General features: G+C 52.0%; 1 protein-coding gene across 1 annotated transcript; it reads left to right on the forward strand.

Annotated features, from left to right (window-relative positions):
• The first annotated feature begins 4634 nt into the window (after window positions 1–4634).
• PPP4C (protein phosphatase 4 catalytic subunit) lies at window positions 4635–13509 on the forward strand. Its single transcript, XM_040439349.1, has 9 exons — window positions 4635–4761; window positions 10075–10192; window positions 10281–10332; window positions 11102–11152; window positions 11245–11346; window positions 11621–11794; window positions 11945–12071; window positions 12154–12343; window positions 12419–13509. Exons 2-9 carry the CDS (start codon window positions 10095–10097, stop codon window positions 12546–12548), a joined length of 924 nt encoding a protein of 307 aa, XP_040295283.1. The 5' UTR covers window positions 4635–4761; window positions 10075–10094; the 3' UTR covers window positions 12549–13509.
• The last annotated feature ends 2527 nt before the right edge of the window (window positions 13510–16036 follow it).

Here is a 16036-nt window from a genome sequence, read left to right on the forward strand (position 1 = left end):
ACAACCATTTCTAGGGTTTACAAAGAATGGTGTGAAAAGGGAAAAACATCCAGTATGCGGCCGTCCTGTGGGCGAACATGCCTTGTGGATGGTAGAGGTCAGAGGAGAATGGGCCGACTGATTCAAGCTGATAGAAGAGCAACGTTGGCTGAAATAACCACTCGTTACAACCGAGGTCTGCAGCAAAGCATTTGTGAAGCCACAACACGCACAACCTTGAGGCGGATGGGCTACAACAGCAGAAGACCCCACCGGGTACCACTCATCTCCACTACAAATAGGAAAAAGAGGCTACAATTTGCACGAGCTCCCCAAAATTGGACTGTTGAAGACTGGAAAAATGTTGCCTGGTCTGATGAGTCTCGATTTCTGTTGAGACATTCAAATGGTAGAGTCCGAATTTGGGGTAAACAGAATGAGAACATGTATCCGTCCTCTGATGGCTACTTCCAGCAGGATAATGCACCATGTCACAAAGCTCCAATCATTTCACATTGGTTTCTTGAACATGACAATGAGTTCACTGCACTAAAATGGCCCCACAGTCACCAGATCTCAACCCAATAGAGCGTCTTTGGGATGTGGTGGAACGGGAGCTTCGTGCCCTGGATGTGCATCCCTCAAATCTCCATCAACTGCAAGATGCTATCCTATCAATATGGGCCAACATTTCTAAAGAATGCTATCAGCACCTTGTGGAATCAATGCCACGTAGAATTAAGGCAGTTCTGAAGGCAAAAGGGGGTCCAACACCGTATTAGTATGGGGGCACTAATAATGCTTTAGGTGAGTGTATATACACACAGAGGCCTCCTTATACATGTATAACAATATATTGAATATAAAGGCTCCGGTGTTCAAAATAGTCGTCAAGGGAAGAACTTGATATAGTAACTGTAATAAGATAGAACTCTAATATGATTCTTAATAGAACCTAATATTTCACCGATGAACTATTAGTGAAAAAAGAGATAATATAAAAAATAAGTTATAAAAGTTAATTCATCTAACATATGAATCCAAAATGACACTACAATAGGGTAGGCGCATACGGCCGAGCGCTGCCCATGGTAGGCGCAGCCTCAGTGGCGCACAGACGTAACTGCGCCGCCGAGGCTGCCTACAGAACGCCAGGCTACCAGGTGGTGGGTAATATAGGAGAGGCGGGGGTGGAGCTGTAGGGAAAAATTAAATTGCAAAAACCCACGGCTACTACATACCCCCCCTTGATTCATGGGGGAAATCTAATTAAAGAACCCCCCAATATATGACAAAGGGGACACTAAAGGCAGGGATCCAAACATGCCCACCAAGATAAGGGATCAGTCATCCTATCGGGGTAACCGAGCTCCCATTACATCCGCCTGACGCTTGAATTCACTCTGTTCGGAGCAATTGCGTCTCAGACGTATATATTGTCCGAAGGGGATTCCCGCAAAAGGGAGAGCGAACATATAGGAGACATACGTCATGGGAGGGACACCTCAGTAGCTAGACATGTTATCTCCATCTGGACCATTGATGAATGATATTCACTTCACCTTACTTTGGGTTGACTGATCCCTTATCAAGGTTCTCCTTGGGCCTGGGCAGATTGTGCCCTCGGGCCTAGGGTGGTGTATTGCCATACTGTGGTACCACACCCATTCAGGTCCTACACATAAGTCTTCTTTCTTGTTTGTAAGGTTTTTTTTTACTCTCTAGGGAGAATTTATACATATTAAAAGTTAAGTTTTAACAGGTCACTGCTCCCCTTCCTTAATATTGCATTGTTTTTGAGCAGCATCCAGGAGAACGGCATCCGCAGTCACTTATCCTGGACAGACAGACAGACCATTTTTTCTCTCTGGAAAAATTACTGAGCAGCGATCTATGGTAATAAAATGGAATTTGTGTGAACAGATCATATGTGACAAGTGCCCAGTGATGTCACCGCTCACCTGTATGACCCCAGTGATGTCACTGCTCACCTGTATAACCCCAGTGATGTCACTGCTCACCTGTATGACCCCAGTGATGTCACCGCTCACCTGTATGACCCCAGTGATGTCACTGCTCACCTGTATAACCCCAGTGATGTCACCGCTCATCTGTATGACCCCAGTGATGTCACTGCTCACCTGTATAACCCCAGTGATGTCACCGCTCATCTGTATGACCCCAGTCACGTCACCGCTCATCTGTATGACCCCAGTGATGTCACTGCTCACCTGTATGACCCCAGTGATGTCACCGCTCACCTGTATGACCCCAGTGATGTCACCGCTCACCTGTATAACCCCGGTGATGTCACCGCTCACCTGTATGACCCCGGTGATGTCACTGCTCACCTGTATGACCCCAGTGATGTCACTGCTCACCTATATGGCCCCAGTGATGGCACTGCTCACCTGTATGACCCCAGTGATGTCACCGCTCACCTGTATGACCCCAGTCACGTCACCGCTCACCTGTATGACCCCAGTGATGTCACTGCTCACCTGTATGGCCCCAGTGATGGCACCGCTCACCTGTATGGCCCCAGTGATGGCACCGCTCACCTGTATGGCCCCAGTGATGGCACCGCTCACCTGTATGGCCCCAGTGATGGCACCGATCATCCGGATGACCACAGTGATGCCACCACTCACCTGTATGACCCCAGTGATGTCACCGCTCACCTGTATAACCCCAGTGATGTCACCACTCACCTGTATGACCCCAGTGATGCGTTCCCCTACTGCAACTCCTTCAACTATAAAATATTGGTTCCCAGTACATGAACCTTACCGGAGTAAGTTGTGCCCCCCGAGCACAGCAGCGGATAATGGCAGCAGTGCTCCTTTACGGAAGAGACCACGCCGCTTCTCCCTTCCGTGGGAACCATCCATCAGGGGCCAAAACAGAATCAGAAGAGGTAAGTGTAAAAAAATAGGGAAACTCCGGGCACTGCACTGATGTCCTGTAAAATTGTGTTTATTGGTAAAAAGCATTAAAATAACATAGCTACACACTCCAGCGGCGTATCACCGCCCTCCTCAGGCCTGAGGCTCATGCACACAAACATATTTTTTTTCCATTTCCGTTCTTTTTTTGCGGTCTGTATGTGGAACCATTCACTTCAATGGGGCCAAACAAAAACGGAACATGTCCTATTATTGTCCGCATTACAGACAAGGCTAGGACTGTTCTATTAGGGGCCAGCTGTTCCGTTTCGCAAAATGCAGAATGCACACGGCCGTGTTTTGCGGATCCGTAAAACATCCAACAGGTGTGTGCATGAGCCCTTAATCTGAGGCCTAAGCCTGAGGACGGCGGCGGTACACTGCTGAAATGCGTACCTATTTTAATGGTTTTTACCAATAAATTCCAATTTTACAAGACACCAGTGCAGCGCCCGGAGCCTTTTTTACACTTACCTCTTCTGATTCTGTCCCGGCGGGAAGGTGCAGCGGCGCGGTCTCTGTCCGTGATGGAGCGCTTCTGCCATTATCCGCTGCTGTGCTCGGGGTGGACAACTCATGTCCTGGGGACCAATATTTTACTATTGAAGGAATTACACCCCCACTCTTTTCTTTACTGCTGAAATATATGACCCCAATGATGTCATCGCTCATCTGTATGACCCTGGTGATGTCACCACTCATCTGTATGACCCCCGGTGATGTCACCGCTCATGTTTTTGACCCTGATGATGTCACTGCCAAGTATATGACCCCAATGATGTCACCACTCATCTGTATGACCCTGGTGATGTCACCACTCATCTGTATGACCCGGGTGATGTCACCACTCATCTGTATGACCCGGGTGATGTCACCGCTCATCTGTATGACCCTGGTGATGTCACCGCTCATCTGTATGACCCTGGTGATGTCACCACTCATCTGTATGACCCGGGTGATGTCACCACTCATCTGTATGACCCGGGTGATGTCACCGCTCATCTGTATGACCCTGGTGATGTCACCGCTCATCTGTATGACCCTGGTGATGTCACCACTCATCTGTATGACCCGGGTGATGTCACCACTCATCTGTATGACCCGGGTGATGTCACCGCTCATCTGTATGACCCCCGGTGATGTCACCGCTCATGTACATAGGCCCGCACTGACCTGACTCCTCCAGTCTGGTGTCTTTCATCATTCCCACTTATCGCCTGCGGTGAATCGCCGTCTCCTTCTGAAATACAAGTAAGGATTTCTTACCAGTTGCAGGTATGGAGCTTATATAATCCCCTTTAGGTGGTGTCCAACCTGCAGGACATGATGGGAGTAGTAGTTTTGTCACATATGGAAGACCACTGCCCTGGAGCCTTGGAAAGCCGGGTATCAAGGAGGACAAATTCACACTTTGCATTTTATTGCTGTTTTAAATTTTTTTTGTCTGGAAGCAAATTTAGTATTTTTTTATTTTTACTACTACTATGGCATGTGCTGTGTGACCTTGTGGCTTCTGGGGTGCAGAACTACAAGTCCCAGCATGTTACTGGCTGCACCTCTCTGATCAGATCCGACAGGATATAAGGCCGACCCTCAGTCAGGCCTGCATTTGTCTGATCACGGTGTTGTCAATAAAGCTTCAGAATTCAGCGAGGATTTCCCGCCTCAGCCGCGTCACGGCCGGTTGCCAGGCAGGGCCGAAGGGGTGGAGCCTGTGACGAGCTGGTGACGTCATCCTGTCGCGGTGCTTCGCTCTCGGTGTGTGGAGGAGGAAGCGGGAGGCACCGGAGGAGGGAGCGCTGTCACCGCCCGAGCGATACCTGACACAGCGGCTCAGGTAAACACACGGCGTCGAGCTCCCGGCATACCGCGTGTCCCGCTCCGCCGCCTGAGGGCCTTCCGGTACCGGTCCGTAACTGCCGAATGCTGCTAAGTGTACGGGTTTCTTTATGTGAGAACCTGCGGGGTCTGGGCTCCGGTAGTGCGGTGTATGAGGGGCTCTATACCTGCCGCAGTGCGGGGCCCATTGTGTGTGTGCGGGGCCCCTATGGACCCGTACGGAGGGCCCTATCGGTGTCTGGCCCCTATAGATCCCAATGGAGGCCCCCCTTTGTGCCTGGGCCCTATAGATCCCAATGGTTGGGCCCCCTCTGTGCCTGGCCCCTATAGATCCCAATGGTTGGTCCCCCTCTGTGCCTGGCCCCTTTAGATCCCTGTGGAGCCCCTCCCCCCCTGTGCCTGGCCCCTATAGATCCCCATGGAGGCCCCACTCTGTGTCTGGCCCCTATAGATCCCCATGGAGGCCCCACTCTGTGTCTGGCCCCTATAGATCCCCATGGAGGCCCCACTCTGTGTCTGGCCCCTATAGATCCCCATGGAGGCCCCACTCTGTGTCTGGCCCCTATAGATCCCCATGGAGGCCCCACTCTGTGTCTGGCCCCTATAGATCCCCATGGAGGCCCCTATAGATCCCCATGGAGGCCCCACTCTGTGTCTGGCCCCTATAGATCCCCATGGAGGCCCCACTCTGTGTCTGGCCCCTATAGATCCCCATGGAGGCCCCACTCTGTGTCTGGCCCCTATAGATCCCCATGGAGGCCCCACTCTGTGTCTGGCCCCTATAGATCCCCATGGAGGCCCCACTCTGTGTCTGGCCCCTATAGATCCCCATGGAGGCCCCACTCTGTGTCTGGCCCCTATAGATCCCCATGGAGGCCCCACTCTGTGTCTGGCCCCTATAGATCCCCATAGAGGCCCCACTCTGTGTCTGGCCCCTATAGATCCCCATGGAGGCCCCACTCTGTGTCTGGCCCCTATAGATCCCCATGGAGGCCCCACTCTGTGTCTGGCCCCTATAGATCCCCACTCTGTCCCTGGCCTCTATAGATTCCCATGGAGGCCCCACTCTGTGTCTGGCCCCTATAGATTCCCATGGAGGCCCCACTCTGTCCCTGGCCTCTATAGATTCCCATGGAGGCCCCACTCTGTCCCTGGCCTCTATAGATTCCCATGGAGGCCCCACTCTGTCCCTGGCCTCTATAGATTCCCATGGAGGCCCCACTCTGTCCCTGGCCTCTATAGATTCCCATGGAGGCCCCACTCTGTGCCTGGCCCCTTTAGATCCCCATGGGTGGGCCCCCTCTGTGCCTGGCTGTGTATCCTCTGTACACGTGGAGGTCCCCTATATGTCTCTATACTGGCCCCTGCCTGTATGTGTAGGGCCCCATGTAGATGTTTATGGTTTATATTTATATTCCACCTGTCTTCTGTGAGTGGCCCCTGTATAATCTGTGGGCCCCTGTAGGGTTGTGTATGAGTTTATATAGACGGTTGCTCTGTCATGCAGCCTTAGGGCACCGGCTGGGCATGGACCGCGGGGCCGCCGTCTGTAGGAGCGGGGACCGTTCACTTGACTGGGGTCCCGATCCACATCCGCCGACCCTGCATGCACTATGTTTTTGCGTGCGGAGGCCTGGACCGAAAACGTTGTATCCGTGTCCATCTTCTGCGCTGTATCTCCCACATTGCAGACCCATTCAAGTGAATAGGTCCGCATCCGTGATACAGCGCGCCCGCAGCTGGTGCCCATATATTGCGGCACATGAACCCTTACCCTGTACATGGAGCCCTCACGTATGTGTCCCAGATCATAGTATGTATAGGCCATTGAGCTGTGGTAGTTAGACGGCCTGCGGGCCCCCGCGGTCTACCGTCTCCTGCCGTGCTCTTCCTTTCAGATTACTGCCGGGGTTGCCCTTTAATGTTAGGCTCCCGTCACACTCTCGTTTGGTGCGGATCCGTCATTGATCTGCAAAAAACGCTTCCGTTACCATAATACAACCGCATGCATCCGTCATGGACACCACTAAAAGTCAATGGGGGACGGATCCGTTTTCTATTGCGTCGGAGAAAGCGGATCCGTCTTGCACCGCGTCACATCGCGGACAGAAAACCGCTGCTTGCATCGTTATTCTGTCCGCGATGGGAGCGCAGCCAACAGTTACAGTTCAGTTTTGTGCCCATTGACAATGAATGGGCACCAAGCGTTTTCTTCCGCTACTGAGATCCCAATAGCGGAATTGAGCGGTGCTCGATGTGACCGTCAGGCGATGGGTCGCGTCCCCGGAGTTCTGCGGCCTGATCTACGCTGTGAGCCGCCCGCCGACGGAGGGGAGCAAAGTCAATAAAGGCCAGGCACCAGGAAACGGGCTGCCCGCCTCCTGCCCGGGGGACCCACTGATGCCCCCTGAACGCTGGGCACCGCTTGTAGCGGGGATAGATTAGTAATGTCTACAATGTATGGATAGAATCTGTGGATCTAGGGGACCCACGTTTTCAGTGCTCCTTTTCTTGTGTGTCAGTCTTTACCGTACTTCTAGTGTCCTATTCCTGGACCTGACCGCCCCTGAAGCGTTTTTTCTGCTGTGAATCCGTCAGTGATGTTTGAGAGGTAACCCGGAGGGAAGGTTTCGATCTCAGGACCGGATTTTGTTGGCGAGCGCTCCTTGGCCTGGAGTCCCCGGTGTCTGAACGTCCGCTGTAATCTGTTGGCATGGCGATGTTCAGATTTACACACCCAAAATACTTTACTGCAGGTTGTAACTGGTTAAATGTGACAGTGAGAGGGACGTTAAGAAAAGTCGGGGGTCACTGGGACACCTGGCACCCAACGGGGCGAGGCCGCGAAGTCCAATAACCCGTAGCGGTGAGCGATTGTCAGGGGCGCGCCGGACGGTCGGGGGGTGGTCTTTCAGATGTCTCCCGATCACTGTAGCTCATGTGATGGATTCCTGGGGACCCAGCAGGTGCCTAAATAATTTTTATGAACTGGATCGGCTAGTCTTGTCTGCTGAGCCCTTGCAGTGCAGGCATGAGGAGTTGCTCTCCCCATACCTCAAACTAGCATTTAAAGAGGTCCTCTGGTAATAGGTTTTTACTAGTGTTGAACGAACTTGTTTTTTGGGTTCGGGTTATCGAAGTATCCCGTTATGGATTCCGCTACCACGGACCATAACGGAATTTAGAATCCATAACGGGATACTTCGATAACCTGAACTTTAGACGCCAAATTTAAAACACAAGTTCGCTCAACACTAGTTTTTACCTATCCTCCAGGGAAGTGAGAATGGCCATCATGTCACTGCTGGGGCCCCCCGCCAGTCACCATTCTATGTACAGGGCCCGGCTAGCTCCGTCAGTCCCATAGACATATGGATAGGTGATGGCTTATTACCGGAATACCCCTTTATGGAGTGAATTCTGCCATAGGGTATTAGTGGGTCAGAGCAGCAGACCTGGGACCCCCTCATTCATCGCCCCCGCCTGTGTCCAGGTGTCCTATTTCATGAGGCCTTGAAGTGGTTTAGTAGATCTCAGGCCTGTTCTATTGAGAACCCCGGCCCAACCCCCTGCGCCGCTCTATTGACTTCTATGGTGCCAATGTCGTTACACTTCTCAGCAGTTTTGTAGTCTTAAAGGGGTAGTCTCATCTCGCGCATTGATTGTGAAGCGCTGCGGCATAGGTTGGCGCTATATAAATATTATATTGCTATGACATCACTAGGCCTATCGCACCTATCTGTAGAGTGGGACCCCCAAAGTGAAGGAGTGCACCGCACCGCCACCTCCCATAGGAGTGTGCAGTGCGCTCTCCTTTACCTTAGAGGCCCCGCTCTGCAGATAGGGGAGATTGGCCAACCCCTTTAAGAAGGCCATACATTTGAGATAACGTCTGAGCCGTCGTCCCTGGGATCCCGCCAGCAACATGTCAGACTAAACTAACCGATGGCCGATCGTCCCATAAACCTGCAGCACGGCTAGTTGCGTTTTCAGCGGACGAGTCGCCCATTGGTCGCGCTAGCTCGACAGTCTGCTGAAATCGCCCGTTTCGGCCAGCCATTACCTCGCGTGCACGGCCGCCTCCAGATGTTCACGGCGTGGTCGTGCGGCTCATTCACACGTCAGGACATCGCGGAGCTACTACTTTGGTCTAATTTTCACACTGGGCTAGGCTTTGTCTGTGGGTCAGCGGAAAGAGACGGATAGCACGCAGGCGCCACCCGTGGGCGGTTTCTCTTCACGGTTGGTCGCTCGGAGCCTGATGCCAAAGAAAATGAAGAAACGTAACGCATTAAGTGAGAATACGGATAACACGCCATTGGAACACGAACGCTGTCCGTCTGAACAACCCCTTAAGGTCCATTCGCCCGTCGGCAAAACACGGACACCGGCAATGTGCGGAGCGCACATCGCCGGCACTTAATAGAAAATGTCTAATTTTGTCGGACAAGAATAGGACATGTTCTATTTTTTCGGGAACAGAATTGTGGACCCAGAAGTGCGGCTCCGCATTTCCAGATCCGGGCAGCACATTGTGCGGCCCCATAGAAATGAATGCAGACGTGTGAATGGACCCTTAGTGTGATGATGGGGGTTTTAGTCTGTCTGCATCATAATAAAGCAGAAAATAATCTGTCACTTTTCCATGTCTTCTGCTGCCAGGAGGAGCTGAGAGAGGGACCCCCTGCCCCAGACATGTCTGGAGATCCAGCATCTTATAACGGGACCCTCTCGGCCCCCCGCCTGCCCGCAGTCTGTGGATTATCTCCCCTCAGTGAGTAGTCATGTCACCATGTGGCGGCTTATGTAAGTGGGGCAGACTGTGATTATCGGTGGAGGGTCCGTGCTGACGTTCAGCTCCTCGCACGTATTCTTCACTCTGCCGTCTGGTTATTTTCTCGGCTGTGGTTTAATTTTTCTCCGCTCTGTGCCCCCCCCCATTGCTGATTCACGGCTTCTTCTATTTGCTTAGTCCTTTTGCAATCCCTGGCGGCTTACAGGAGTCGGGAGCCTTCACCCGCTACCTAGGGGTGTGGAGAAATGGATCAGGGGTGTCCCACCTTACAGACGAGACGGTGACCCTCTTCTAGGTTGGCCATAACACCGAGATCCCCCGCCAGACCGAGTATGTACATGAGAAGCCCTCTTAGGTGTCACGGGTGGTTAGGGCTTGATGTTAGATATGTGTCCCCCCTCTGACATCCCTTCTCGTCTCGTGTATTGACCAATGGTGTTGCTCACATGGCGCTCAAATGAGGCAGGGGCCGAATGTTCCTGGCGACTTATTTAGTGTGCTCTTCTCTCCCATCAGAGGCTCGGTAAGGAGGAGCCATGACTGAAATCAGTGACCTGGACCGGCAGATTGAGCAGCTGAGACGCTGTGAGCTCATCAAGGAGAGCGAAGTCAAAGCCCTTTGTGCCAAGGCCCGGTGAGTACGGGTATTGCCAGGGACGGAGCAGAGGCTGGCATCCTGTGTGTGACCTGCCCACAACTATGTCTCTCTTCTTCTTCTACAGGGAGATTCTGGTTGAAGAGAGCAATGTCCAGAGGGTGGACTCCCCCGTCACGGTAAGGCGCCTCCTATTAACCTGTTTTCAACCAGTATAGGCCCACAGGATCAGCAGCTGGAGTGGGGGCGTCGGATACCGCAACTTCCGCTGACATCCTGGACGTTTGCCCCTTCAGTGCAGCACGGTACATGGGAGAGCGTCCCCTTGTAGGTATAATCGCCAGACAACTCCCAGGGCTGCTTCATGCCCAGGCGCCCATCGGGGCACACTGCAAAAATACACGTCTGTGCGCGTTGGGCATGGGAGCACATGGTTAGAGAGGCTGCAAGGTGACAGTCATGGTGACCAAAAATGAGAGAATGCAAAGAGTGCACATTATACACAGGGGTGCACCGAGCCTTTCTGCTGCCCGAGGCGGAAACTGAAAGGGTGCCCCCCCCTCCCCAATGCCAATTTCTTAACCTAACCCCTTCCCTTCAGCCCTACCTGGTGCTCGCCTCACCCGGCCTCCTTAGTGGTGCGTCCCTGATTATACATCAAATATATAAACCCTGAAATAACCCGTGTGCAGCGCAGCCTGAGCGGTAAATGGGGCTCCATCGCTGAGGTCTGCCGTGATGAGGGTGAACTATGGAGACTTGCCTGTGCATACCCCAAGGTAGAAAGTCCCACACGTCCTGACACCGGGGCCTCGTCGGTCGCCTCACTGATGAAGCATTACCATCCGGAAGCCCAAGATGTTCAGGGGTTAATGTGATGCGTCTATAAAAGCTTCCAGTACACGGAGAGGCTGAAGTGGTGACGGGTGACATCTTGTGTGTTGTCAGGTCTGCGGAGACATCCACGGACAGTTCTACGACCTGAAGGAGCTGTTCAGGGTGAGTGCTGATTACGAGGCGGGTGGGCTCTGATATAACTGAGACCCCAACGTTCAGGTTGGATGTCGGCCTCATCTTTCATTTGATCGCAGGTTGGGGGTGATGTCCCGGAAACAAACTACCTGTTCATGGGAGACTTTGTGGACCGCGGCTTTTACAGTGTCGAAACATTCCTCCTCCTCCTCGCGTTAAAGGTAAGGATCGGCAAAATACCGTTAACCTGTACCCATTACTGTCTGCAGTGTCACAGCCCCCCCCCGCCCCGAGAATTATCCCAGTGCTGTCACATCCTAGACCAGGAATCTGCAACCTTCAGGACTACAACTCCCAGCATTCACACTTGGCTGTTCTTGTAACTCCTCTAGAAGTGCAAGGAGGATTCTGGGACTTGTAGTTTCAGCTGGAGTGCCAGATGTTGCCGATCCCGAGTTTCTTTCTTCAGTAATGGCCGATTCCTCGTCTGCACAGGTCCGCTACCCTGACAGGATCACGCTTATCCGTGGGAACCATGAAAGCCGACAGATCACACAAGTCTATGGTTTCTACGACGAGTGTCTGCGCAAATACGGCTCGGTGACGGTATGGCGGTACTGCACCGAAATCTTCGACTATCTCAGCTTGTCTGCCATTATCGATGGAAAGGTGAGGGTGCACAATGGGTTAATTGGTGTGGATCATCACTGCATTGAATGCTGAGTAGTGGGATCGATGTGATACTGCGCTGGTTAGCGGGTCACTCTCCTGCGGAGGCGCGCTGTACTGGGATTCGGCTGATGACTATCCTTCTCGTAGATCTTCTGTGTGCACGGCGGACTCTCGCCATCAATCCAGACCCTGGACCAGATCCGGACCATCGACCGCAAACAGGAAGTCCCTCACGACGGCCCCATGTGCGACCTGCTCTGGTCTGATCCAGAAGGTAAGTCCGTTACCGCTGGGCCCTGGACAATAAGTCCATGTATGGAGCCTCCTCCTGAGTCTGGTGTTTTTGCCCCCTCCAGATACCACCGGGTGGGGGGTGAGCCCTCGCGGAGCCGGGTACCTGTTTGGGAGCGATGTCGTAGCACAGTTCAACGCAGCAAATAACATTGACATGATCTGCCGCGCGCACCAGCTGGTGATGGAAGGGTATAAGTGGCATTTCAACGAGACGGTCCTGACGGTATGGTCTGCGCCAAACTACTGTTATAGGTCAGTAACGTTCTGTATGACCCGCCTCGTGGGGTCCCTGCGCTGCCCCTCTCACCCCTGCCTTGTTCCTTCTAGATGTGGAAACGTTGCCGCCATTCTCGAGCTGGATGAGCATCTCCAGAAGGAATTCATCATTTTTGAAGCCGCCCCGCAAGAGACCAGAGGCATTCCCTCCAAGAAGCCGGTCGCCGACTACTTCCTGTGACCTGCCCCTTCCATGCCAGGGCCGCTCCACTACTTCCTCCTGATGTGTCTGGAACTTCTCCAAGGGCCTCTTCCCAGTTTCCTCAGCCCCCCTTCTGGATGGTGGGACCAGCACACGACGCGAGGGGCAGAAGAGCCTGCAGACCTTGCCTCTCTCCTCCTGGTCTAAGTCTTACGGGGGTCGTCTTGTGCTGTCATGGGGGGGGGGGGGGGCGCACTGTATTCTAACATTTAAGGGGGGCACTTGACGTTGAATTTTTGTCTTGGAGGGGGACAGAGGAGCAGTGCTCTGACAATGGAGCGATGTGAGACGTCTCAGGAAAGGGGTTTTCTCCGTGCTCAAGACTTTCGGTGGGGGAGGGGGTGGTGGTAACATGCCGGGAGGAGGGGGGTAGGTCAGGGCAGTGTTATGCAAGGAAACCAAAATCCTTTTAGAATTTTTTTATTTCCCCCCCCCCCCCCCTCCCTCCCCTCTATTTTGTAAATTCCGTACCCCCCACATCCAGTCATTCCTCGCTGCCCCCCGTCTGAGGCTGGTGGTCTGTCCCTGCTGGGATGATGTTAGTTTGGAGTGCCTTAGTGCAGCAGACCCTGGGCCTACGATCCCAGCAGGGCTGAGGCAGATGTGCGCGCCGCCCCCCGTCACGTTGCCATATGAGGTTTTTCTCAAGCCACAAAATTCCCCTTCACGTTCCGTCTTCTCCACATGATTAGTCCCGAGGCCGGTGACTCCGGGCCCCCAGGGACTGCGCCTTTCCGGGTCCCGGCAGATTCCTGTTTTTGTAAATTATTCTCTTTTTCTATCCCGCTATTTCCATGTGACTCCAGTATCTTCCCTGCTCATCGTGCGCATTGATCAGTCAGGTTTTTATTATTTTTAATTTTACTTTTTTTGGTAGATAAAGCCACAGACGTCTGCTAATAAAACAAGAAAAAAAGATTAAAAAAACTGGAAAGCTGAATGCGTGGTGTGATCTGTGCGGGGGAAGGGCGCCTGTCAGCAAACAGGTCATATGTTGTACTGATTAGGAAACTGTCAGTAAGCTTGTGGACGGACACCACTGAAAGCTGAGCTTGTTCACATCTGCGTCGGAGGCTTCCTTATTGACTCCATTATATGATCTGCCATTCAGGTTGGGCGAGTCCGGACATCTTCATGGTTCTTCTGCTATAACTAGAAGTAATGTGAACACGGCCGTAGTTTTGACACTAATGCAGAATAGTGAGTGCAGCTCTGGAGTATAATACAGGATGTAACTCAGGATCAGTATAGGATAAGTAATGTATGTACACAGTGACTGCACCAGCAGAATAGTGAGGGCAGCTCTGGAGTATAATACAGGATGTAACTCAGGATCAGTACAGGATAAGTAATGTATGTACACAGTGACTGCACCAGCAGAATAGTGAGCGCAGCTCTGGGGTATAATACAGGATGTAACTCAGGATCAGTACAGGATAAGTAATGTATGTACACTGTGACTGCACCAGCAGAACAGTGAGTGCAGCTCTGGAGAATAATACAGGATGTAACTCAGGATCAGTACAGGATAAGTAATGTATGTACACTGTGACTGCACCAGCAGAACAGTGAGTGCAGCTCTGGAGTATAATACAGGATGTAACTCAGGATCAGTACAGGATAAGTAATGTATGTACACAGTGACTGCACCAGCAGAATAGTGAGTGCAGCTCTGGAGTATAATACAGGATGTAACTGCGTCGCCCCCTTTTGTTCAGGTTTTTAGGCTCTCTTTGGCTACTTCTCAGCTTTTGCCTCAGTGCTGTAATCCTAGAAGAGACGGCCGGTCCACTCTTGGGTCAAGTGTCCTCAGTCATTGCACTATGAATAGTACTTTCTAGTGCACTTTTGTTTCAGTTCCCTGTTATCTCTGCTTGCTGTTGGTGAATTTGGAGCACTTGTTACAGCCAGTCTGAAGGTTCCTCTTGACCTTTTATTCTTCTCACAGCTGGAGGTTTGTTATGGTTGCCTCCAGTCTAGACAGTCCTCTGAGCCCCAGTCTCCTCTGCTGATGGTTTGTCACAGTGTATCGGTGCAGATACGCTGATGGGATGCAGTCTAGACAATCCTCTGAGCTAACCATCTGCTGTGTGACCAGGACTAGTGCAGTGTGAAAAGCTCCCTTAAAGGGAACCTGTCATCAACGTTATGCTGACCTCACTGAGGGCAGCATAAAGTAGTGACAGAAATGCTGAGTTCAGCGGTGTGTCACACATCAGCTAAAAGTCAGTGGTTGCCGAGAACCAGCATCATAATCATTGCAGCCCAGGCCTTGAGAAGAGTCAGATCTACCTGAGAAGAGTCCTGGTTATGTATAATCTCCTGCTCTCCCCGACCATCTGCTGATGACTGGCAGTTCTCTCCTAGACAGAAAGGGAGCAAACTCGGTAGAAGTCTCAGTCATCAGCAGGTGGTCGGGGAGAGCAGGAATTCATTAATAACCGGGACTCTTCTCCGGGCCCAGTCTGCAATGATTGTGATGTCGGTTCTCGGCAACCACTTACTTTTTACTTATAAATAACAGACGCTGAAATCCACTCGCCTGTCTCTACTTTATACTGCAGTTAGTATGGGCAGCATAACGTTGCTGACTGGTTCCCTTTAACTAAAAGCAAGCAGAGGTCTTGAAACTGGTAAAGAAACAGAACAATCTCTATTGGGTAGTTTGAGAGTCTCTCATTGTGTAATGACTTTGGAATAATAGGCGAAGTCTGAAATCAAACGTTCATTACTCAGGGGCCTGTGTTACATAAGAAACTGGATCCAGTGTCCATATCATGTTGGAGGACGCTACAGATCGGCGTGTACTGCTGCTGTATTCTCTCATGTCCACCGGGTGGCAGCATCTGCCAGGATTCCCATCCAACAGAACTGTTCTGGGGAAATAGGGGCACAGCTGCTGCACCTCTTCTCTGATGGCTCCGCTGGGACAGGCTTGACTTCAGCAGCGCTGTTTGTACCCTGAGCAGGGGTGTAGCTATAGGGGTGCACCTGCTGCCCGAGGGAGCTCCGAAGGTTAAATGTAATGTTGGGTGTACTATATTTTTTGCATTGGACCTCCATATGTTGTTATCCCTCTCATCCCTAGCAACCAGTTTATTTGAGGTTGTCAGGGATCAGGTCCTTAGCAACAAATCTGCAACATGTAAACCTGCCCTGTCTGTCCCATAGCAACATAATGGAGATTAGTGCAGGTTGTCGAAGGAGTCTGCCCCCCACCCCCAGCCAATCCCCGCACACGTTTTATAGCAGGGATTAGCAACATTTGGCACTCCAGCGGTGGTGAAACTACAACTCCCAGCATGCACACTTGAAAACTGTTCTCAGAACTCCCATAGAAGTGAATGGAGCATGCTGGGAGTTGTAGTTTCATTAAAGCTTCTGTTCCCTGCTTGTTTTTACCCCCTGCACCGTGAGTATATGAGGGGAAGTTTACATCTTCCTGTGAAGTGGGGGTCCCGCAGCAG

This window comes from Bufo bufo, chromosome 7 (assembly GCF_905171765.1).
Source record: "Bufo bufo chromosome 7, aBufBuf1.1, whole genome shotgun sequence".
NCBI classification, from domain to species: domain Eukaryota; kingdom Metazoa; phylum Chordata; class Amphibia; order Anura; family Bufonidae; genus Bufo; species Bufo bufo.

Excerpts from the sequence above, each read along its gene's own strand:
- PPP4C (XM_040439349.1), top strand. The coding sequence starts at position 10,095 with ATGACTGAAATCAGTGACCTGGACCGGCAGATTGAGCAGCTGAGACGC. Across the intron at positions 11,347-11,620 it reads TCCTCCTCCTCGCGTTAAAG|GTCCGCTACCCTGACAGGAT; the intron begins GTAAGGATCGGC and ends TCGTCTGCACAG. Across the intron at positions 11,795-11,944 it reads CTGCCATTATCGATGGAAAG|ATCTTCTGTGTGCACGGCGG; the intron begins GTGAGGGTGCAC and ends TCCTTCTCGTAG.